Source organism: Arachis duranensis, chromosome 1, assembly GCF_000817695.3.
Source record: "Arachis duranensis cultivar V14167 chromosome 1, aradu.V14167.gnm2.J7QH, whole genome shotgun sequence".
Taxonomy (NCBI): Eukaryota; Viridiplantae; Streptophyta; class Magnoliopsida; order Fabales; family Fabaceae; genus Arachis; species Arachis duranensis.
Window position 1 is genome coordinate 67,914,006 of NC_029772.3, and position 26,089 is coordinate 67,940,094.

General features: G+C 35.0%; 1 protein-coding gene across 1 annotated transcript; it reads left to right on the forward strand.

The window, feature by feature from the left end:
- The first annotated feature begins 19,294 nt into the window (after positions 1-19,294).
- On the forward strand, positions 19,295-20,014 carry LOC107494247 (60S ribosomal protein L27a-3). The gene has a single exon (XM_016115307.3). The coding sequence runs from the start codon at positions 19,362-19,364 to the stop codon at positions 19,806-19,808; it is 447 nt and encodes a 148-aa protein (XP_015970793.1). The 5' UTR covers positions 19,295-19,361; the 3' UTR covers positions 19,809-20,014.
- Positions 20,015-26,089: the final 6,075 nt, after the last annotated feature.

Below are 26,089 nucleotides of genomic sequence, written 5' to 3' on the forward strand. Positions count from 1 at the left end.
TTCCATCCTTTAAGTCATTCTTGCCCTATAAAACCTGAAAGTACTCAACACACAGATCACGGCATCGAATGGTAATAGAGGATAATTAATTTTAATATTTCTAAAGCATAGGAAACAAGTTTTCACTTATGTCATATCACAAGGAAGGAATTGTAAAACCATGCAAATTTATATGAATAAGTGGGTAAAGAATTGATAAAATCACTCAATTGGGCACAAGATAAATCATAAAATAGTGGTTTATCAACCTCTCCACACTTAAACATAAGCATGTCCTCATGCTAAATCCAAGAGAAAAGAGAATGGAGGTAAAATGGTGGAATCTTATGCAATGCAATCTATTCTAAATGCAACTACCTAAATGAGTCATGCAATTCTAGTTATTATTCACTTATATATAAAGCTTACATGTAGTTAAATTTATTCATATCTTCAAGGAATCATATATGCACAATTAAAGCCAAATCATATTAAAGCACAATTACGATTGAGTTGAATTAAGATAGTTCACAACTTGCAAGACAATAAATAATTAAATATGGATATATGAGAATGAGCTGTTGAACCCTCACTGGATTTCGTGTTTACTCTCTAATCACTCAGTGTTTGGGGTTAATCACTCTCTTCTTTTCTAGTCATGCTTTCTAAAACTTTGTTTTTCATCTAACCAATCAACAAATATTGAATATAGACATACAAAAATCATGAGGTCTTTTCCCAGGTTGTAATGGGGCTAAGGTAAGGGTAATGGTGTACATATAAGACTAAGTGAGCTAACAAAGTGAATCTTTGATTAGTCTAAGATCTCATTTAACATACATGCTTTATAATTTCAAAGTTCTCTTACCTACTTACCCAAATTTTTCCACTTTTGTATTACATGCTCATGCACCAAATTTATTTTTGACTTTTTGTCCCATGTGCATTGATTCTTTATAATTGCATTGGGGTAATTTTTGTATCCCCTTATTTAAATACTAAAATTTTTATTTATTTATTTATTTATTATTTTTTTAATGCACATGGTAATTTAATTATTTTGATTTCACATGAGCATGCTTCCCAAATTTTTGAAATAACTTATTCAATTTAAATCCCTACTTTGTTTCTATCATCCCATGTTCCCATAAAATTTCCCACACTTAAATTATACACACTATCTATCTTAAGTTAACCAAGAATTCAACTTGGGATTTTTATTTTGTTTTTCTGCTTAAAGCTAGTAATGTAGTTATAAAATAGAAGAGGGGGTCAAAAAGCTCAAGGGGGTTAGCAAGGGTAATTGAAAGGGTAGGCTATTTGGGATAAGTGAGCAAAAACAATTAATAGCCTCAATCATCTCTTGGTATATATCTATATTCTATATTGGACATATAGATTAAAACAAAATAAAGATTGCAAGCATAGAAAAGAAGTGTGAAACACACAAGAATGAAATTTATGGTTTGATGTAACCATACAATTAAGCTCAAAACTCACAGGTTGTGTATTCTCTAGCTCAGAAATCATACATCAGTTATGTATGTCATGCAAGTAGAAATCAAGAGTTCCATTCAACTCAATGTAAATCTTAAGGTGGCCCTTAAAATCTTAGTGTTCCTCCTTGAAGAAATGTTGTTAACTAACTAACATGTAATGCTATATATACAAGGTGTGTGGATTGTTTTTATTCTGTTATGCTAAAGTCTCTAGTTTACTCCTTTTATTTTTAATTAAACCAAACTATCATATGCTAAAAGGGTAAACTATACTAATTAATCCACTTGATTATAACTAGTAGTCTAAAAGTGTAAATTAAGTTAAAATATCTAAGATATATACAGCCCAAAGTGCAGAATGCAAAAATACAGCAAAAGCAAAAAAAAAGAGAAAAATATGCAAATAAAATACAGAAAATGAACAAAATAAGATAGAAGAGTCTTATAGTGGTTCACCAAAAAATATATGCCAGAGATGGCGACCTCCCCACACTTAAATAATAGCATCATCCTCGATGCTCACTCAAACTGGGTGTGAAGAAGTGTGATCTCTGGAAGGATGGGCTATTGGTGTCTCAGTGGTAAGCTGACGGTCTGCAGTCTCTGTGAGTGTAGGAGGAGCCCTGCTGAAGCGGAGGCTCTGTCTGTAGAGGAATCTCTGGATCTGCGCCTGTAGCTGGTGGTGCTCCTCATGGTGTGGTGCAGTGTGCTCAGGTCCTCCCTGCTCAGCCTGGGTATGTGCCTCCTCCTCATGATCGCTCGCGTCCTCCTTAGATGTCTCTGATGGTGTGTCAGGCTCGGAGGGGATGTCGCCACTGGATCGGATCATCAACTTGAGGTGCTCATAGCGTCGCTTATGGCGATGCTCAGACCTCTCATAATGTCGCCTGTTGCGACGTTCAGACCTCTCAAATTGCTACCGATGGCGGCGCTCCATCTAGTCTAAGTGGTCAAAGAGTCGGTGCACCAGAAGATAAACTGGCTTAGGAGTAGGTGGGGGTGCAATGGATGGAGCTGGGGCAATGGATGCTGAAAGGGCAGCTGAAGACGTAGCTGCCTCAGTAGAGTCAGTGAGAAAAGGAGGTCGGTAGCCTAGAGCCTGAAACTTCCTACTGTGAGGGATGATCTTCCTGCAGTCTGCGGCGGATGGCTTTTCATCAGCAATTTCCCAAGGTACCTCAGCTCGACGACCCAACTGAGTAATCAGGAATGTAAACGGGAGGGTGCCTCTGATATGGACCCTGGCCATGTAATGCCGGATGAAGTGAGGCAGATATAGGTCCTTACCCTCTATCACACACCAGATGAGGGTAATCATAGCAACTGGCACCTCTGTCTCATGAGTGCTCGACATTACGTAGTTACTCAGAATCTACTGCCAAAGTCGAGCCTCATCATTCAGATATATTAGCCTGATTCTCTTAGGTACCACTGTGCTCTTTCCCATGACCCATGGAACAGTAGGATCAAGAGCTATAGTCCATTTCACTGCATCCCAGTTAAATCTCATGAATCACATATCTTCTTCAGCCCTTTGGTAACAGTCTGGCTGATCTGATTTAGGTGGGAGCTAGAGGATGTCTTCTATGACTTCCTCAGTAACCAGAATTTATTTGCCTCTGAGTTGTACTACATCCAGGGATGTTTTAAAGTAGTTACAGTAGAATTCTCTGACCCAGGATGAGTTGATCTCAGTCAAGTTTCTCTCTAGGAAGAACCAGCCTCTCTGTTTAATTTGGTCTGAAGTGTATTGCTTGAGTTCTTCTGAAATTTTGAGTGTCCTTTCCAGGTATAGGTTCATGGATGTGGCAAAAACTGGGTACTTCAGCTCACAGTATTTGTTTGTAAATTTACTAGGTCAGCTGTAGGTACTAACTGATCAGCCTTTTCCTGCGGGGTAAAGTTCTTCTCCCGCCAGGAATCATCATGCAAGATGCCAAGGATGGTCATAGAAGATTCGCCTCTTTTTCTTTTGCCAGTGGTTGCTTTTCCTTTTCCTTTGCTTTTGAGGGTCAGACATCCTGAAAAGTAGAAATTCCAGGATATAATTGAAGAACAAAAGCAGGAAAACAAGTAGGTAAATAGAATATTTGCAATATAAGCACATAGTGGTAAAAGAACAAGAAAAGCATGAAATGAGTTAAATATATGTGCATTTTGGATTGTATTCGAGTGAAAAAGTATGAAAAGAAAAAGTACAATCCAAAATATAGCAGTAGCAGAATTCAAGTTAAATAGGAAAAACAATGATCATGCCCTGAGTTAGAAAGTTAAAGTAGTTAGGTAAAAAGAGAAGTTAGAAAGTTAAAATGGTTAATAGGTAAAAAGGAAGTTAGAAAGTGAAGGCAGTGAGTTAGTAAAAAGAAAGTTAAAGTAAGTGGCATGATGATGGGTGTCCTAGTTAACAATAAATCCATAAATTTAAAGAATAATCAACTCATATTCAAGCAAATATATCAGTTTATTGATGATAATTCAGATAGATGCAAGAGGTGCAAATTAAAATAAAATCATCAATAATGCAGTTTATTAACCAGGGAATTAAAAGGAATAAGAATGCTAGCCCGTGCATTTATGAATTGGTTTGGTTGTAGCCAAGATGTGCGAAATTATAAATCGCCAAAACCAATACATGAATGGGGTAAAAATGAAACAATTTGCAGAAAATTGGGCAACATTTCGACTAAAATTGGGTGTTCCCGAGAAATAAACAGCAGAAAAAATCAATTCATATAAAATTAAATAATGCTGCAAAGAGACACAAATAACATGAACATGAAAGAACAGTGTAACAGCAGCGTGAAACATAGAAGAACAATATATGAACAATATGATCATCACAGTAAAATCAGAATTGCGAAATAGATAAACCAGGTAACAAGAACGGCACAATTATCAGGCCTAAATTCACTAACCACATCCTTGCTACCTAACCACCTAGAATCCACTACAATCATGCATCTCTAACTATCATAATTTGAACAGAATCTGAAAAATATGCAACTAACTAACTAAGGATAGAGGAATCGGTGTTCGATGAAACCTGGTATGTGTATGAACAGAGGTATGGATCAGAGAGATAGTGGGAATGTGGTGGTGGTGTTGCTGACACGGTGGTGATGGGAGGGGTGGCGCGGTAGCGGTCTGAGGTGGTGGCAGGGGTGGGTATGTAGTGCTAGGTTAGGTTAAGGGAGGGGTAGGGAAGGAAAAAGGGGGCGATGGTTGTGGGGCTGTGGTAGTGGTCGGCGGGGATGGGAGGCGACGGACGCGTCGTTCATGCTTTCGCGTGGGATGAGTGTTGTGCAATTGACGCGGTCGCGTCAGGGACGCGAACGCGTGGGCCGTTTTGTGCTAAACGCACACCAGCCGCACGATTCCAGCCCAACTTTCTGGGCTGGATCTTTACGCCGATTTCCATTCCATGCCCACACGTGGCCTGCGCACTCGTGTGGGGTGATTTTTTTTTATGCAGTGTGCAAAATGCAATGAATGTTATGCACAATTCTAGGTTCAATCAAAATTCAAAAAAAAAAACAGACTAGACTGAAAACGGAACGATCATACCATGGTGGGTTGTCTCCCACCTAGCACTTTTAGTTAAAGTCCTTAAGTTGGACATTTGATGAGCTTCCTGTTATGGTGGCTTGTGCTTGAATTCATCCAAAAATCTCCACCAATGTTTGGAATGCCAACAACCTCCGAGGTCCTAAACAAGGCACATAAAGCCCTTGAGCAGTTTTAAACAAGTTCTCAGGCTTCCAGTGTGCTGAATGTCAGAACAGACTCCAGGATTTCAAACTTTGCTTTTACACCCGTCTTTGTCTTGATCTGCATTTTTCCAGCTGGGTGGTGAGCAATCTGAATTCTTACTGTAGCAACCAAACAGCTTTCGAGACCCTTTCAATTGAGCTTGACACCAATCCTTGCACCTCAAATTGAAGTGTGAAACCTCATTGAATCTCGCATACCAGCTCTGAGTGGGAGTCATTTCCCTTTTACTCTTAAAGCCACAAAGAGCTCTAAGCTGGCCATCTGTTTCAAGTAAACCATATTCAAGTGGAAAAGTAAAGGTAAAAGCTAAGGATTTTACCCACTTGAAGTTTGTATTGGGCGGTAATGGCCTTGGGATAGGTGTTTCCAGTGGTTCTGCAAGCTCTACTCCCTTGTATTATTCTGTGAATTCCTCCACTTCTTTGCAAACTTCTTCAATGTCAACCATGTCTTTATCAAAGTCTTCGATTTCTTCCTCATCATCACTCAAGTCATAAGTTGGAGGTTGAGAAAAATCTACCTCAGCATTATCTTCGTATACACTCGAGGAAGATTCTTCTGTCTCAAAGAATTCACTTGCGGATGCAAGTTCATTACTAGGAGAACTTGACTCGTGATTATCATTATCAAGGAAACTTGTGTCTTGAGTTGTTCCGTCCAGTTCTTCATAGTATACCTGCTTTGGGGGTTGTGCACTCTCCTCCTTAGCATCAATTATAACGTCTTTGACGGAATTTTCCACAACTTTGGATTCCCATGGAGGTTCAACATCTCCTAAATCTTCAATCAATACTTCTTCTTCTTGGATAATTTGGGCTTCCTCCAATTGTTCCAGAACAAAGTCATGCTCCTTACTGTTTACTGGAACTTCTAATGTCTCTTTCATGCTACGTTCTTCATTAGATTCTCCACATGAAGCCATGGGGATTCCTTGAGTATCCGGATGTCTGGAAGATAATTGATTTATTGCTTGCTCCAGTTGATGAAGGGTTGCATGAAATTGATCTACTGATTCTTCGAAGCGAGCCTGTGATTCTTGGGTCGATGAATATGGACACAGTGCATATGAAAGTGGTGGTTCTTGGGAGTAATAGGATTGGAATTGGGGTGAATAAGGATCATACGGTGGTGAATGGCGAAAGGAAGCTTGTGAGTGTGGTGGTTCAAAGCTATGTTGAGAGGATGGTTTATAAGCACAGGGTGGGGCTTGTTGGTAACTACAAGGGGGTCCACCATACCTATCAGCTTGGTATGCATTGTAGAATGGTCTTTGTCCATGATATCTCGGAGGGTGTTGTTGCCTAAAGGGTTGATCAGATCTTCTTGGCTCCATCCATCTTTGATTGCTTAGACCTTGATGCATATTCCTATTGTAGCTTCCATTCCTTTCAACAAAAGTAGAACCAAACTCAAAGCGAGAGGGGTGAGAACTCATAGTATCTATTAGAAATAAGAAGGGAAAACAAAAACAAATAAACAAGTAAAGGAAAAATATTTACAATAACCAATAATAAGGCACACATTTGCAATTCCCCGGCAATGGCACCATTTTGACGATCGGATTTTCTATCGGTAAAGAAATATAAAAATATGATCGCGTTGTAAGTATAGCTTCTAAACTAACAGAAAATCCTTTCGTACAAACGTTTGGTTGTCACAAGTAACAAACCCAATAAAATTTATAAACTGAAGTATTCAAACCTCGAGTCATCTTCTCAAGGAATTGCAGGGAAGTATGATTTATTATTGGTTATGGAAAACAATATTTTTGGGTTTTGAAAAGGTTTGAACAAGAGAAATAAATTGCAAGAATTAATAAATCAATAGCTAATAAAACTCTTGGCAAAGTATGAAAACTGGAAGTCCTATCCTAGTTATCCTTATCAATGGTGATGAGAATTATATTTTTGCTCCCACTCAGTCAACCTCTAACTATGAAGGTAAGTCAAGTGGACAAATCAATTTAACACCTAAAGTCCTAGTCAACTCCTAAGGAAAGACTAGAGTTATAAGAATCTAAATCAATCAGCAAATATATCAATTATAAATCACGATGAGTTTGACAACTCAAGAGTTACCAATTAATCAACTAGAACCAAGAATATAAGAAACTAAATAAAAGTCATATGTCTGAAATACCTCAAATATTAATAAAAGAAATCAAATCCAGCATGGAATAGTTCATAAGTTAAATTGGGAAAACAAATAAAAGGAACATTGAACCTGTGATGAAGAGAAGTAGTCTAAACATAATAGAAATCCTAAATCCTAATCCTAATTCCGAAGACCTAAGAGAGAGGAGAGAACCTCTCTCTCTAAAAACTACATCTAATCCTAAAATTGTGAAATATTCATTAATTGTTTGCTCCCCTTTGAATGAATGGATTCCCTCACTTTGTAGTCTCCAATTTGTGTTTTCTGGGCTTTGATTTGGGCCAAAAAGGGTCCAGAAATCGCTGGGGGTGACTTCTATAAATTCTGCAGATCGCGCACGTCACGCGTCCGCATGGATCACGCGGTCGCGTCATCTGGAGTGTTTCTCTTCCACGCAGTCGCGTCAGTCATGCGTTCGTGTCAGTTGTGTTTCGTGAGTCACGCATTCGCATCATGTACGCGTTCGCACAGATGCCAGTTTGTGCAAAGCACGCGTTCGCATCGTCCACGCGTTTGCGTCACTGCCTGTTTCTTCAAAAACTCTATTCTGTGCTTTCCTTCCATTTTTGTATGTTTCATTTCCATCCTTTAAGTCATTCCTACCCTATAAAACCTGAAAGTACTCAACACACAGATCACGGCATCGAATGGTAATAAAGGATAATTAATTTTAATATTTCTAAAGCATAGGAAACATGTTTTCACTTATGTCATATCACAAGGAAGGAATTGTAAAATCATGCAAATTCATATGAATAAGTGGGTAAAGAATTGATAAAATCACTCAATTGGGCACAAGATAAATCATAAAATAGTAGTTTATCAGATTTAAATTAGTGGAATCCAGTTATGTTTGTTCATGGAGAATTTATTTACTTTAAACCAAGTAGGTATAAGCATTTTAGCATGTAGTTGCATTCATATAAATAGGTTGCATTGCATGAGTCTCATCTTTTCCCCTTCACTCTTTTGGTCTCCTTGAGCTTAGCATGAGGACATGCTAATGTTTAAGTGTGGGGAGATTTGATAAACCACTATTTTATGATATATTTTGGACTGAATTGAGTGGGCTTTGTCAACTATTCTCACACTTATTCATGTAAATTGCATGTTTTTCATTTCCTTCCTAATTTTATGCTATGATTGAAAACATGCTTCCTAGGCCTTAAAAGTGTTGACTCTTAATTCTCCTTGTTACCATTCGATGCTGTGATGTGTTTATGAAGTATTTTCAGGTTTACAGGGCATGAATAGCTTAAAAGATGAAGATGGGACATGTCTAAGTGGAAGGAACACAAGAAACAAAAGAGCTAAAAAGTGAGGAGCGATGCGTACGCATGACTGACGCGTACGCGTGACCAGCGCAGAAGTTCAGCGACGCGCACGCGTGGCTGACGCGTACGCGTGACAGAGCGTCACATGCTACACTTAACAAAACTCATTGGGGGTGATTTTTAGGCTGATTTGGACCTAGTTTCAAGCCCGAAAACACAGGCTAGAGGCAGGGGTAGAGCTGAGATTGGACACACTTCAATTTTCATTTTTAGTTTAGTTTTAGTTTTTTAATTCTAGAGAGGGAAACACTTACTTTTCTCTAGGGTTTTGATTTCTTAGTTTTGCTTTTGAATTGGATTCGAGAGAGCTGCTGCTACCTTCAATTGGAATCATTGTTCTTATAATTTTCTTCCCTATTACTTCTATTGCTTTTGTTTTTCCATTTAATTACCTTGAATTCATGTTTGGATTTTATTACTTTTGGATTTTATTAATGCAATGAATTATTTTTATGTTTAATTTTAGTATGTGTTTGATCATTGTTAATTATTATTCGTGCCATTTTTAATTTGATTAATTTCTCATAATTACCATGTCTTTTATTTACTCCTATTATATATTTATGAAAATGGCATTCATGTTAATGACTTAAAGCTCTCAACTTGGCTTAGGGGTTGATTAATTGGGATCCCTTGATTTGTGATACTCAAGTAGTGGTCTGTAATTGGGAGTTGCTGGCTAACTCAATTTTCATCAACTCTAGTCCTTCCTTATGAAGTGACTAGGACTTGTGAATCAAAATTAGTACAACCACTTGACTTTCCTTAATTTGTCAGAGGATAACTAAGTGGATGTAATGAACATTTACTATCATACTTGGGAAAGACAACAAGGATAGAAACTCAAATTAATCTCCCCTAACCAAGGCCTTTTATTTTAAATATGTAACACCTCTTGTTATTATTCATTGCTTTAATTCCTAGACATTTATTTTTCTGTTCTCAATTTAAAAAACATTCAGGAAATTCCTAACCAATAATTTGCATCTTGTGTCAACTCTTTGGGAAACGACCCGGGATTCTACTCCCGATTATTCATTTTTAATTGTGACATATTCTAAATTGATAGTAGAATTTTCGTCGGTTAAGACTGTACTTACAATGCTATTTTTATCAGAGATTCTTGACCGTCATTTTCCACCCATCATCTAATTACCCATTAACTATCTTTTGCCACATATTCATGCATCCCAAATATGAGTACAGTACATATGCATTGCTACCACCATTTACTTTAGGGCATTTTGTCCCCTTTTATTATTTGCTCTTTTTTTTTCCTTTTTTTTCTTTTTTTTTCTTTTTATTTTTGTTTTTGTCAATGCATATGATTAAGGTATTGAATGCAAGAATATGTGCTCAACTATTTTTTTCAGATTTTCACAAAAATATACAATACCTAATTCCTAAACCAGATGTTTTCAAATCCAACTTCTCCACACTTAAATCATGAGCACTCTCACTAGTCTAAGCTAACAAAGGATTCAAATTAAGGACATTATTGTTTTCCGCTTAGAGTTAATGATGTGCTAATATAAAGAATAAATCGGGTAAAATAGGCTCAACATGGGTTTACAAAGGATAATGAAAGGGTAAGGTCATATGGGTATGTAAGCTATAATAAAACAAAGGCCTCAATCACATAAGTGTATGCATACATCAAATAATGGAAATATAGAATTAAACAAGACAAAGATCACAATTTTAGAGAGAACAACACACACCAAAATAAAACATTGATTGATAAGATACAACCAATCAAATAGGTTCAAAATCTCACTGGTTTTGTGTGTTCGAGCTCTAAAACCATGTTCCAAATTAAATTTCTTCAAGCAAGTTTAACAAAAAATTTAATTCAAATTAGTGAAATGCCTAAAATAGTTTCTTGGAAAAGAAATTATTACTTCAACCAAGTAGTACATACATGCAAGCAACTAACTATACATGCAATCTATTATGCAATGCAACAACTAATCTAACAAAGAAAATTCAACATTGGTGTTGGACAAGGAAGTAGTTACCCACGGAAGTCGGCATTGACATCCCCACACTTAAAGGTTGCACCATCCTCGATGCATGCAAAGAAGAGCAAGGTTGATTGGGGTTGCTACAACTGATGAATTCCTCCAAAAGGTTATGCGGAGGGACTTGTTTGTCGCCCGATTCGAAAGCTTTTCTGTTTCCCTCCTTGGTGACCATCCTGAAAGGAGAGAAAAAGGAAGAAGGATACCCCACAAACAAAGATATGCAAACAGATAAAATATGGGTGGACTAATGCCAAATAATAATGAGGTTCTCAACTACATGGTAGCTACAACATGCAAGTGAGAAAATAATATAGGTGAATGGCATATCCATAGTGCAAGAATTACAACAATAAGGGAGAAAGAGTAGGTCATAAAAGACAATATGAGTCCATATCAATGCACAAGGATACAAGTGTCATAGAAGATTAGCATTGACATATAAATAATATCACCCAACAATGTAAAACAAGTCACTAAGAACCAAAACAATGGAAAAAAATATTCAACAGTTGTGTAAGAAAATTTAACACCAATGGAAAAATAGCAAACCTAGAAAAGGAGATAAAAACATGCACAAAGTTAAAATGGAATGAATTAAAGTATGCAAATGCAATAAGTAAAAGAGAATGAAAGAGAATAAGGATGAGAAGGGAGTAGAAGAAAGTGAGAAAGGAAGAGGAAAGAAGAAGAAAGAAGAAGAAAGGAGAAGAAGACGTGACATGTAAGCGTCGCCCACGCGCACGCGTGGGTTGCAGAATGAGAAGGTGATGCGTACGCGTCAGTCACACATACGTGTGGGCGTGAATTGTGCTCCTTGCACAATACTTGTATAGTGCCAGCGCAACTCTCTGTTTGGTTTACCAGAGGCAGCATGAAGAAACGACGTGTGGGCGTCGCCCACACCCACGCATGGAAGATAAAAAATGCAAATGATGCGTACGCATCATCGACACGCACGCGTATGTTGGATTGTGTGCCTGGCACCCCACTCGTATGGTTCCAGCACAACTCTCTGTTCATTATACCAAAGATTGCAGCGTCGCATGTGACGCATGCGCGTTGGTCACGCGCACGCGTGGGACACACTTTTTTTTTTAAATTAACAAGCTACCACAAAGTAAATCCAAACGTTATTTAACTAGCTAGATCACAACTTAAACTAAATAAACCTAATTAAAAAGAAAAATTCAATTTATTACCAATATAAATAAAAGGGAAAATAGGAAGAATTTTCCATGATTGGTGTCTCCCACCTAGCACTTTTAGTTAAAGTCCTTAAGTTGGACATTTAGTGAGCTCCTTGTCATGGTGCCTTGTGCTTGAACTCATCTTAAAACTTCCACCAACGCTTGGACTTCCAATAAGCTCCAACATTTCCAAGTGAATTCACCAAGCCTTGATGAAGTTCTTCACAAGTTTTGAGCTTCCAAAGTTGATCCTCTTGTATACCGGGATCCCAAATCTTGTTTCTACACTCGTCTTTAAGTGGATCATCATTGTTCCAACCGGGTGGCAAGTAATCCAAATTCTCAATGAAGTACCAAACTCTTCTCTTAGATCCAACTAATTGATCACTAGTTCAACCCTTGCATCTAGCTCTTGAAATCGCAACCTTGATGACTCTTGATTTGTAACTCCAACCACTAAACATCCTTTTCTTATGCTTAATTCCACAAAGCCTCCTAAGTTGGCCATCCATTTCAAGAATACCATACTCAAGTGGGACAATAAAGCCTATAGAGATAAGTTTTACCCACTCAAATGAAGGAGTAGACGGCAACCTAGGTAGAAAAGTCTCCAACGATCTTGACAAAGCATATTCAACTCCCGTCCAACCTTGCCGAAGGACTTCCACCTTTTGAAAACATTCTTCACTTTCAAGCTCTTCCTCACTGAGTTCATCCAACTCTTCTCTATCACTCAAATCATAAATATGAGGTTGAGAGAAATCTACCTCAATGTTGTTTTCAATTTCATTGGGAAAAGGTTCTTCAAACTCAAGGGATTCACTTGTGGATGCGAATTCAGTATTAGGATGGCTTGATTCATGATCATCATCACCAAAGGAACTTGCCTCTTGATCTATCCCATCCAATTATTCATAAGGAATATGCCTTGGAGGTTGTGTACTACCCTCCTCAACATTAATTTCAAGCTTCTTGGAGGAATACTCTACAACTCTAGATTCCCATGGATATTCAGCATCTCCTAAGTCTTCAACTACTTCTTCCTCTTCAACAATTATGGCTTCCTCCAATTGTTCCAATACAAAATCACATTCCTCACTTTCCACCGGAGTTCCTAGTTTCTCTTTCATGCTATGTTCTTCATTAGATTCTCCACATGTAGCCATGGGAGTTCCTTGAGTGTCGAAACGTTGGGAAGCAAATCGACTTACTAACTTGGTCACAGCAGCCACGAATTCTAGTGTCATCCCTAGCATTTCTCTTTGCCCTTGAAAAATAAGATCAAGGGTGTCATTCATTAGAGATTGGGGTGGATGGAAAGGTTCATCGATTGGGAGAAGGGGTTCATAATAGGAGGGTGGTTCATCATGATATGGATGTGGCGGTTCAACACTCTCTATTTTTTCCACTTGTTGCACAACACACTCCAGTCACTTGTTCTCAAGTTCAGATTCCAAGATCTCCTTCATGTTCCGATCTTCGGTTGACTTTCCACATTCATCTGTGAAAATACTTTGTTTGTTGCATGAGCCTCATGGGTCGATGGTGGCTTTCGTTTTGGCAATGTTAGCCATGAGAGCTTCGTGTGCTTTTCGGCCTTCCTCTCGCTCCATTTGATGGATGGTTTCTTGAAGTCGATCCATTGCTTCCTTAAAATGATCCCGTGGCTCTTATTCCACTTGGCTAACATAATTAGGATCATATTGCTATTGGATTGATGGATATGGATATTCCCCTATGGAGGGTTGTTGTGGAAAGGAAAATTCATCTTGTGGTTGAAAGTTCGCATACTTTGTAGGTGGTGTATATTGAGGTGGTGGTTCTTGGGAGTAATTATGTTGGAATTGGGGTGGCTCTATGTATGGCTCATTTGGCTCATAAAGTGGTTGGTATGGTGGATATGGATTAGGGTCATATGGAGGTGTTTGGTGGTAGGGGGCTTGTGAGTATGGTGGTTCAAAACTATGTTGAGGAGGAGATTCAAAGGTATATGGTGGGGGTTGTTGGTAACTACAACGGGATCCACCATAGCTATTGGATTGATATGCATATTGGAATGGCTGTTGCTCATAGTACATTAGAGGAGGTTGTTGCCAAGAGGGTTGATCAAATCCTTGTGGCTCCTCCCATCTTTGATTGTCCCATCCTTGATGCAAGCCTTCATTGTAATCTCTACTTCCTAGAACATAATTGTAACCACACTCATAGCCAAAGGAGTGAGAATTCATGATAGTGAGAGAAAATAAAAATAAATACTAACAAAAAATAATGAAAATAAACTCCTAAAGCTAGCAACAACTAACAAGGAAATGAAAAGGCAAACATATTTACAATATTCACAAAACCCAATAATAAGGCACACATTTGCAATTCTCCGGCAGTAGCGCCAAAAATTGATGGGAAAATGTCGGTAAAGATTTTCACAAAAATATCGCGTTGCAAGTATAGTTCTAAACCGACAATTAAACCTCAATCAACGTTTAGATTGTTTGTCACAAATACAAACCCAATAAAATTAACCAAAGTATTCAAATCTCGGGTCATCTCTCAAGGAATTGCAGGGAAATATGTTTATTATTGGATATGGAAAAGTATATTTTTGGGTTTTGTAATAAGAAACAAGAAAGTAAAATGGCAAGAAAATAAACTAATAACTAAGAAAGCTCTTAGCAAAGATTGATAATTAGAAGTCATATCCTCATTATCATCGTTATTGTAATGGTAAATGTGAATTGCCTTCACTTAGTTAACCTCTAACTAATGGAGGAAGGTCAAGTGCATACAATCAACTTGAGTCCACAAGTCCTAGTCAACTCATAGTAAGAGACTAGCTTTGGTGAAGTTTAAGCTAACCGGAAATCTTCAATCACCAATCAACAAAAGACTTTTGATAACTCAAGAGTCTCTATATAATCAATCCAAGTTAAGAATAGAAAAATCTAATTTAAAACCCAACCAAACATTTTATCAAACACTTGGAAGACATAAAATAAAAGCATAAAAAACTAACAAGACCTAGCAAACTCTAAGACTAACAATTGCAAGAGGAAACAATAACAACAAATTAAAGAAAACAATCATAAACATGAAAATATAAATTGCATTAATATGGATTAAAGGGAACAAGAAGAATTCATAAACTAAATTGGCAACATAAAGGAATCAACAAGAGAAGTAGATAAACTAGAGTACTAGAACAAATAAAAGTAGAAGAAAACTAAATTAAAATAAGGTAGAAATCTGAATTTGGGAAGGAACAAGACTAAAAATCCTAAAACCTAGAGAGAGGAGAGAGCCTCTCTCTCTAGAAACCTACATATAAACCTAACTAATATGTGTATGAAAAGTGAATGATGGATATATCCTAGATTCTGCTCCACTCCCAGCCTCTAATCTGTATTTTCGGGCTAGAAACTGGGTCCAAATTAGCCCAGAAATCACCCCCAGTGAGTTCTGTTAAGTGCAGCACGTGACGCTCTGTCATGCGTACGCGTCAACCATGCGTACACGTCGCTGAACAAATTCTTGGTCACGCGTACACATCATCCACGCGTACGCGTCGCTTGACATCTGCACCGGTCACACGTACGCGTCGTCCATGCGTGCACATCGCTGCCAACTTCCCAAAACCTCAATTTCTTGTGTTCCTTCCACTTTTGCATGTTTCCTTTCCATCCTCTAAGCCATTCCTGCCCTAGAAAACCTGAAATCACTTAACACACATATCACGACATTAATGGTAATAAAAGAGGATTAAAAATTAGCAAATTTAAGACCAAAGAAGCATGTTTTCAATCATAGCACAAAATTAGGAAGGAAAATATAAAACATGCGAATTCTATGAATAAGTATAAGAATAATGGATAAAATCCACTCAATTCAACATAAAGTATACCATGAAATAGTGGTGCATCAACCGGACCCAAAGTGGGCCCAAAGCCCAACCCAAATCTCATTAAACAAAGGAACTCAACATCTTCTTCCTCCCTCATGAGCCAATCATGCTGAGAACTTAAGGAAATAGAGAAGAAGAGAGTTCCAAAACAAAAATCTAGCTTTACCTTCAAATTCTTGTAACTTTTGATCCGAAGCTCCGATCGCCGCACCGTTTATGGCTACGCGACCGCGGCTCTGAGCTCTACAAAGCTCATAACTTTATTTTTGAGGTAAGCCACGTTTTTCTTCCAGTTTTCCAACCCTTTGAATTCGAAATTCTTGAGTAAAAGTGTTGAGATTTTAAACTCTTTGATATTATAGGATCTAATTAGCTTGAAGATAAGATCCTTAACCCTAAGTGAAACACTTAAGATTTTGTGATTAATGATTGAGTTTGTATGTGTGGGTGTATATTATGTGTATTAGAAAATGTATTATGTATGTTAGAGCTTAACTTAGGTCTTGGAAAGCTTGGAGTAGGCTTGTGGTGTTGAAAAATCTACTTGAAAGGTGTTGGAGTCTTGAAGGTTAAGGAAAGTGAAATTGAAAGTGTTCTGGGTTGAATGGGAAATCGGCCAAGATATGGTTTCGGTTTCATATATCTAAAATGTAATGTAATATGAAAACTTAGGCTAGAGACCCTAGGATAGGCATTGAATTTGAGATATTGTTGATTGATTATAATGGATTATTATTCGATGAATAAAAAACCAAAAAAAATATTTTTAAAAAATTTAAAATGTTAAAAAATAAATTTTTTTATTTTTGAATTCTTAATTATAAGATTAAATTTTTTTATTTAAAGTAGAAAAATAAAATGAAGTCCAGTAATATTTAATAAAACAAATTTTGTAAATTTATTTTTTTATTTTTAAAATTTTAAACAAAAAATAAATAAATTAATGAGTAATTACCCAAATCAGTCCCAACGATTTTAAAGGCGGACATTTTAGTCCCCAAAAAAAGTTAATACACAGATCAATTTCCAACGTTTTTTTTATCAGACATAACAGTCCTCCGTCGATTTATCCTTTATTACAAACATATTTTTTAAAATAAAACATCTTTTGATTATATTAAATACAAAAATATCGAATGATTTAACCTTGAATTTCTTGTAAAACAATCTCTAATAATTTTATGGGAAAAAGACAGATAGGTCCCTAACTTTTCAAACTTTTGACAAATACATCCCTGACAAAATTTAAATACAAAAAAGTCCCTGACTTTAACAAACGGAGGACAATTTAGTCATTCCGTCTATTTGCCTCTCATACACCTAACGGAACTGGCTGACGTGGCTGAAACGGTGTATAGGTGTCCGTTACGGTGCCACGTTGGAAGGGGAAAAAAGTTCGAAGGACGAATAAATCCTTGACGTCATTTTACAAATAAAGTTCGAAGGACAAATAGGTCCTTGAGAATTTTTTTTTTCATTATACTTCTATTATGCTTCTATTATGAGAATTTAGTTTATAAAATTAGGCTATTTTTTTATATGGAAAAAATATTGGTGTTTTTGTTGAAAATGGGAGAATGTGGTGTAATTATAGATGGGTGGATTTTTTTTGTGGGAAGTCAACACGTGGGGGGCGTGGTGCAACACGTGGGAGGCGTGGTGAACACGTGGCATCATTCTGGCCAACACGTGGGGGGCGTGTTGAACACGTGGCAGCATCTTAGCCAACACGTGGGGGCGTGTTGAATAATTTTCACAATACTGTAATACACTTCAAATGTCAATATTCAACCAAAACACCAATTTTCTTTCCATATTAAAAATAATTTCTGATAAAATTATGCTTGTATTTTGAAATCTAGTTAACTTGTTTTATTCTACAATTTAAATTATTTGTATTAAAATTGTAGAAATTGGGCTTGTTATGTTTCTACTCTTTTTCTTAAATTGCATTAGTTTAGTTTAGTACATTTGTGTATTATATTAGAATTTGTTAAATTGCATTAGTTCAGTTTTCATCGTACCAGTGGCATTAGTTAGCATCAGTTCAATTATGCATCAAGTTAGCATTAGTTCATTTGTGCATCATTCATGTCTTAAGTTAGCATTAGTGCATTTGTGTATTATATTAGAACTAGTATTTTTATGCATAATAACATTACGAGAATATTTTTTTTAAATTATAGTTCACTTTGTTCTAACAGTATAAATTATGCATGACACAAAAGATTTATAAAATAAAACTACTTTTACAAAAAAGTCGTAAGTTGACAAAGGTTTCTGATTAAGAAGACCAAGATATCTGCAGATAAAAAATTAAATAATAAGATTTTTAGTTATTATTTTTATATGAAAAAGTCTAATTTTTTATTAGTAATTAATTTTAATATTCGTTATCTAAAATTTAAAATAATTTAATGTGTATAATTTTACATTTAAAATATTTTAATTGTAAAAAAATATCGAATGACATATTTTGATTTGTCAAATTACTAATATAAAATATAATTATATATAGAGTAAAAATAGTAGAGAGAAATATAAAAATGGAGAGAGGTAGATGAGAGAATTTAGGAAACGAGTTTATTAATTTTGAAAAAAAAATTCTCAAGGACCTATTTGTCCTTCGAACTTTATTTGTAAAATGACGTCAAGGACTTATTTGTCCTTCGAACTTTTTTCCCCTTCCAACGTGGCACCGTAACGGACACCTGAAAACTGTTTCAGCCACGTCAGCCAGTTCCGTTAGGTGTATGAGAGGCAAATAGAAGGAAGGACTAAATTGTCCTCCCTTTGTTAAAGTCAGAGACTTTTTTGTATTTAAATTTTGTCAGGGATGCATTTGTCAAAAGTTTAAAAAGTCAGGGACCTATTTATCATTTTCCCTAATTTTATTGAACATTATTATTATTATTATTATTATTATTATTATTATTATTATTATTATTATTATTGAGTGACTATATATATAAAAGAATCTAATGAATAAATTTATCATTATTTTTGTTCAAAACATACAAAAAATTATGGTACTGTATTATTGTGCAATTAATAATAATAATAATAATAATAATAATAATAATAATAATAATTTTAATTTACTTTTTTTTTTCACGAAAGACTATTATGTCTAAGGAAGAAAAACGTTGGGATTGATCTATGTATTATATGTTTTTTGGATTAAAATGTCAGCTTTTAAAATTTTTAGAAACTGGATAATTACTCTAAAAAAAAATAAATTAGAGACTGATTTATCTATAGAAATAAAATTATGGAAATATTTTTGTATATTAATTTTTTTGAGACTAAAATATCTATTTTTAACATTCTTTAATAGGTAATTATTTATTATTCTAAATAAAATAAGGTTTAAAATTATACGAAAAGGGTCAAATTGGTAAAATCAGGAGAAATGGATGGGCTTCGCGTATAAATCCCTAAACCCTAATTGCATCCCCTGTGGCCGCTCCATTATCACACACAGAAGCAGCAGCAGCAGCAGCAAACAAAGAGAGAAAATGACGACGAGATTCAAGAAGAACAGGAAGAAGAGAGGTCACGTCAGCGCCGGCCACGGGCGTATTGGAAAGCACCGGAAGCACCCGGGAGGTCGTGGTAACGCCGGAGGAATGCACCACCACCGCATCCTCTTCGACAAGTACCATCCCGGTTACTTCGGCAAGGTCGGTATGCGGTACTTCCACAAGCTCCGCAACAAGTTCCATTGCCCTATCGTCAACATTGACAAACTCTGGTCCTTGGTTCCTCAAGAGTTGAAGGATAAGGCCTCCAAGGACGGTACCAAGGCGCCGTTGATTGACGTCACGCAATTCGGTTACTTCAAGGTTTTGGGGAAGGGGATTCTTCCTGAGAACCAACCTGTGGTCGTGAAGGCCAAGCTTGTTTCAAAGGTTGCGGAGAAGAAGATCAAGGAGGCTGGTGGTGCTGTTGTTCTCACCGCTTGATTTCTAGGGTCTTATTCTATTTTTGAATAATTTTAGGGTTTATGCTTTTTACATTTTTGGTTTTTGGACTATTTTAAGATGTTGGATGTTGTTATTATTATGATATACTTGAGCTGGGTTAGTTGAAGTGTTTGGCTCGTACTTTAGTCTAATTTGTCTGTTGGATGTTTGATTATAAATTTGAGGTGGGGATCAGATTAATTGGACGCTGCTTATTTAAAAACATTTATCTGAAATGCGGCATATTAAGGTGATAGTGATAGGTTTACAAGAATGAAGGGTTTGTTATGCCTTTAATTTTCTGGCATTTATAATAGAAATTGATTGTTTTAGGGTTTGGTGATTTTGATCCGGTTATGCTTGATGCTTTTGGTTGTGGCTTGTGTTCATTTGGGGCATCAAGTTATACATTTATGGACCGTTTTGTGGGGAGTATTTTGTTGTCTTTTGAATAGAAGTGCAGGGAGATGTGATTAGAGCATTTTACAATGGCTTTAACATTTTCTAATCGGTGGTCATAGTAGCTTTGGTCCTTATTGTCTTTCTTTCTTCTCTTCACTGTTTTCCTTCCACGTCAAGCAGCTTTTGTCAAAGTAGCATTGGAGTGTAGGTTGCATCCATTCGGCCGCCTGTGTAATGGAGATTGTAATCTAAGTTAGTAATTAGTAAATGCAACATCCAAAAACGTGGAATCATAATCCAATTTTGCTCCAATGTTGGAAGTACTTAGGGTTCTCTTTGATTCAAGAACATTTCAAAGAGAAGCGAACATAACTGTCAATGATTAAGCTCTTGGGTTAAGCCTCTTAACAAAACTTTTGGGCTTACCGTTACCCATGGCTAATTGAATCTATTTTTGTGTGCTCTTTATAAGCATATCCTTGGTTTTAGAGGAATACTAATGAATTTTTCATCGAACATTTTTTCTAAAAAGATTTTTCTAAAAAGATTAATTGTTATGCAGAGGGAACTGTTTAAGAATTTTTAGAATTCTGAGTTTTGATTTCTTTTAGAGTTTTCATCGATGAGATTGATTCTTCTAAAATTTTTAGAAGACGACCACGACCTATGATTGATTAGTTTACAAATAAAAAAATTGGGGATTGATTTAATAACTAAAATTTATTAAAGACTAAAATATCTCATTAAAAATTTCTTAGGATATTGAAATAAGTTAGGATATTACTATTATTCTTAGTTTTATTTGGCAAATTAAGAAGGGGAAAAAAAGGCTAATGTTTGGTTGGGTGGGACACAATTACTAGGCTAGCTTGCCAATTTCGGATCCCCATGAAATTATTAAGGTGCGGTTGGTTTTTTATTTTACTTTATTTTTTATTTTACTTTATTTTTAGGGCAACGTATATTTTTTGTCTTTAAAATTTGACTAAAATTTTTAAAATATCTGTAAGTTTTATTTTGTTTTAATTTTGTTCTAAAAATTTTTGATTTGTATTAAATATATTTTAATAGCTAAATTTTCAAAAAATTTAAGACTAATCTAACAAAAGTACATGAAAATTATGTTTGATTTGTTTGTGTTGAAAGTTGTTTTTCATGAAATTGTTAATGATTTTATGATTTGGTCCTAAATTTTAAAAAAATTAGCGGTTTGGGTATATTTGATACAAATCGAAAACTTGTGGAACAAAATTAAAATAAAATAAAATAAAATTTAGAGATATTTTTAAAATTTTTGTAAAATTTTTTAGAATTTTATTAAAAAAATAAAATGAAAAATAAAATTTTAGTATTTACAATTTTAGTACTTCTTGTTTTTCACAAAATTTTATAAACAGAAAATAATAAAAATAACAATGCAAATCAAACACACTTATAAAGTGTGGAACTCCATTCTGATTTTTTTTTTTTTAATTTTGGGTCATGCATTATGAAGTCTCGGATCGCTACTATAGATGTATCCGCTATCAGCTTAATTTAGTTTGTGATATTGGACTAGTGAAGGGAGTCTACAGGCCTCATATTTTATAAACAGAAAATAATGAAAATGATACATTGGTTGCGGTCGTTTCTTGTTCGATTGTTCCATCACCTTTATCTTCGTGAATACACATGAATGTGGACTATGAGTTTACGACACGGTGCACTATAATAGTAAGAATTATTCTCCAAGTACAAACGTTTTTCCATACAAATCATATAAGTCATTTATATTCACACATTTTTATATATTTTTCTGTGTCTCTTTTTTTTTTCTTCTTTTTCTTCTTTCTCCGTGTCTCTTCTTCTTCTTCTTCGTAATTTTTCTCTCTCGTTATCGTCGTCATCAACATCACCTCTTTCTCCTTCTCCTCTTCCTTCTTCGTTTTTTATTAGAATTTCTTCTCCTCTTTTCTTTTTCTCTTTCTCTTTCTTCTCCATCATCAATTATCTCGTTGTTGAAGATAACAAATAATTTAGGTTTAGATTGTCAATTGAACCAAAACAAAATTAATTATTATTTTTAATCTAATTAAGTGGCTAAGGTGTGGTTCAATTCAAAAGAAAAAATATAGCATTAGAGAAAACATTTTTCTGCAGCAAATTTGGATGTAGTACAAAAATATTTGGGTGTAACACAGATATTTGGATGTATTGTAAGAATTTTTTGGTGTATTTTTATTCTGATAAATTCTGCATAATTCAAAACTCTTTTTTTTCATTCTCCTTATCTTCTACTCTTTTTTTTATCATCATCTTCTTCTTCTTCTTATTTTTCTTATTTATCTTTTTTTATTTTACCTTCTCAAGTTTCTTATTATTTTATCCTCTTAACAAGAATAAAAACAAAAAAATTAAATAAAAAAGAAGAAGAAACACATAATGCTGCAAAATTACTTAGAATAAGATGATTTTATATTTATTTAACTAAAAGAAAGAAAGAAATAAAGAAAAGAAGAAGAAAAAAATGCAGCATTAGAGAAAACATTTTTCTATATTTGCAGCAAATTTGAGTGTAACACGAAGATATTTGGGTGTATTTTAAGAATTTTTGGGTATATTTTTATTCTGATAAGTTCTGCATAATTCAAAACTCTTCCTCTTCCTCCTCTTTATCTTCTACTGCTTCTTCTTCCTCATCTTATTTCGTTTTCTTATAATTCTTCTAGGGAGAAAAAATCAAATAAAGAAGAAAAAAAATACATAATGTTGCAAAATCAATAGAAAGAGAAGGAGAAAAAAAATGCAGCAACAACAATAGTAATAAAAAAACAACGATGAAGATGAAATACAAGAAGAAAAAGTAGGAGAAATGCAAAGAAGAAGGAGAAGAAGAAGGAAGAGGAGGAGGAAAATGAGGAACGTGAAGAAGAAGAAGCGTCTTCCATAATGGTGAGTGAGAGCGCGCTTTGGAAACAATTGAGTGACGTGCGTGTATCACGCTCTAGTGGGTGAATGTAGTTTTTGTTAGACTTGGCCCAACTTGTAAGACTTGTAAACCAAAAGGACTTATATGTGTAGCATAACTCTAATAGTAAATATAAAAGTGGAACTTGCACCAATTATATAAAACTATTGTTTTTATCTTTAGTAACATTAGACGAATATATATCTTTTAAAATTATGTCAATTTTATTATAATATTATAAATTATAAAAATTAAATTATTTTTATAAAAAAAATTGTAGAGAGCAAAAGTCTTTGTCAACTAATAACAATAAGATATTTATAGGTAAAAAAAAAGTCAAATAATAATTTTTTTAATTATTATTTTTATGTAAAAGAATTTTATTTTTTATTAATAATTAATTTTAATATTCATTATTTAAAACTTAAAAAAATTTAATGTATATATTTTTATATTTTTAAAATTACCCTTAATGTTTAATTCGATTCAATTTTATCCTTATCGTTTAAAATTAGTTTCAATTTTATCTTTATTGTTAATTTTTTTACAGTCAAATTATTAGTCAGCTTTATTTTTTAATTTTATCCTTGTTATCAACACCACCACTACCACCACCACCATTATCACTGTCACCCGCCACCATCCATCTACTTTCACCCCACCATGGAACTTTACCTTCCACAACCACTCCCCTTCCGCCACCACCACTACCCGATACACATCACCAGTGCCACACATCAGATCTACCTTCAAAAATTAGTAACCTTCCATAACTCACAATCTAATCCAACTTCACCACTACTATAACCCTTACTAATTCTTACTCTCTACCCTAACCTGCAATCCTCTTTTTCTTCCACCTGCAATTCTTCTCCAACCACTAAATTTTAACCAAAAAAAAAACACCACAAGAATTTTACATTATTAGAGAGAGAGAGATGTTTATATTATCAGTGAAAATAAAATCACTACAAAAAAGATTATAGAGAATAAGTGATACTGATTTTTTTACAATCTCGCATAACTACTGCAAGTGCACCGGGTCACATTAAGTAATAAACTCACGGTGAGTGAATGTTGATTCCACGAGGATTAACAGATTAAGCAAACAATAGTTAATTGATTATTATAGTTAGATGATTCATACTTGGATGATGAGTAAGACTTGTAAAGAATGGAAAGAAAGCAATAAATGATAAGAAAGTAAATGACAGAAATGTAAATAACTTGGAATTTAAATTAATGGAATGTAGATTGCTCAAAAGTAAATGACAAGAATAAAGAATGGAAGAAACATTGGGACCAAGATATGTTGCATTCTCAGGATCAATATCTTTCATCTCAACTTCAGTCATGCAATCATTGATCTCTTGGCAAATCATAAGTGATTAAATTCCAATGTCTTGGTAATTCAATCTCTCTTAACTTGATCAATTGCCAATTTCTTGATCTAATTTCTCATGAGAAGAGATGAAGCATATTCTCTGATTTAGAGCCACACAATTTCATGAATCAAGCTATGGGTTGATTATACGTCACATAATCAAGCTATGGGTTGATTATGACCTTTTACCCACATTTATTCAATAAAATAGCATGGTTTCATGATTGTCCCTTAATTTGTGCTTAAGTGTGAAAACATGCTTTTTAGGCCTTTAACTTGATAATTTTAATCTCCTTTTGATTCCACTAGATGCCTTGATGTGTTTGTTAGTGATTTCAGATTGAAAAGGCTAGGAATGGATCAAAGGAGTGAAGAGGAAAGCATGCAAAGTGGAGAAATCATGAAAAGCCAAAGAATTGAACTTGCCCATGGATGCGCGCGCGCACCTGGCGCTTACGCGCGCACCTTGCAAATTACCCCATGGATGCGTACGCGTGCGGTGCGCGTACGCGTCGGTGCTGGAATATGATTTTTTAATGAAAACGTGGCCAGCGAATTCAGAAGGGTTGTGGGCCCAATCCCAACCAACTTTGGCGCCAAAAATGCTATTTAAAGCCAAGGATTGAAGAGCAAAGGGAGATTCACTCACTTTCATTCATTCACATTCATTAGGATTAGTTAGAAGTAGTTTTAGAGAGAGAAGCTCTCACTTCTCTCTAAGATTAGGATTAGGATTAGGTTAGTTCTTAGATCTAGATTTAGATTCATGCTTTCTTCTACTTTTGACTTTCAATTCCTTGTTGTCACATTCATTCTTCTTCTATTCTTTTGTTGTAATTTCCTTTATGTTGTTCCTATACTTTGTTGTAGATCTACTTTTGTTCCTTTTACTTATTTTCAATTCAATTCAAGGTAATTCATAATAATTGTGTTCCTTTGATTTATTGTTGTTCATTCTTTGCAATTAGTTGTTGTTAGAATTGGTTTTTGTTGTTGATTTACTATGCTTTCCTTTTATGCCTTCCAAGTGTTTGATGAAATGCTTGGTTGGATTTTAGAGTAGAGTTTTGTGCTCTTGGCTTAGAAAGGTAACTTAGGACTTTTTGAGTTGCTAATGTCCAAGTAACTGATGATTGGGATCCATTGACTCTAGTTCTCACTAATTAAATTAGTGGAGAGTTAGGACTTATGGACTAGAATTGATATAGCTCATTTGACTTTCTTTTGCTACTAGTTAGAGGATGATTTAATGAGATTAATCCTTGCCAATTCTCATCTTGTGGTTAGTGATTAGGATAGAGATCGTTGACCACCAACCCTTGCCAAGACCTTTTTAGCCATTAGTTTACTTTCTTGCCATTTATCTTTCATGTTTCATATTAAAACCCCAAAAATAACTCATAACCAATAACAAGACACTTTATTGTAATTCCTAGGGAGAACGACCCGAGGTTCAATACTTCGGTTTATAAATTTTAGGGGTTTGTTACTTGTGACAAACAATCTTTTGTATGAAAGGATTATTGCTTGGTTTGGAAACTATACTTT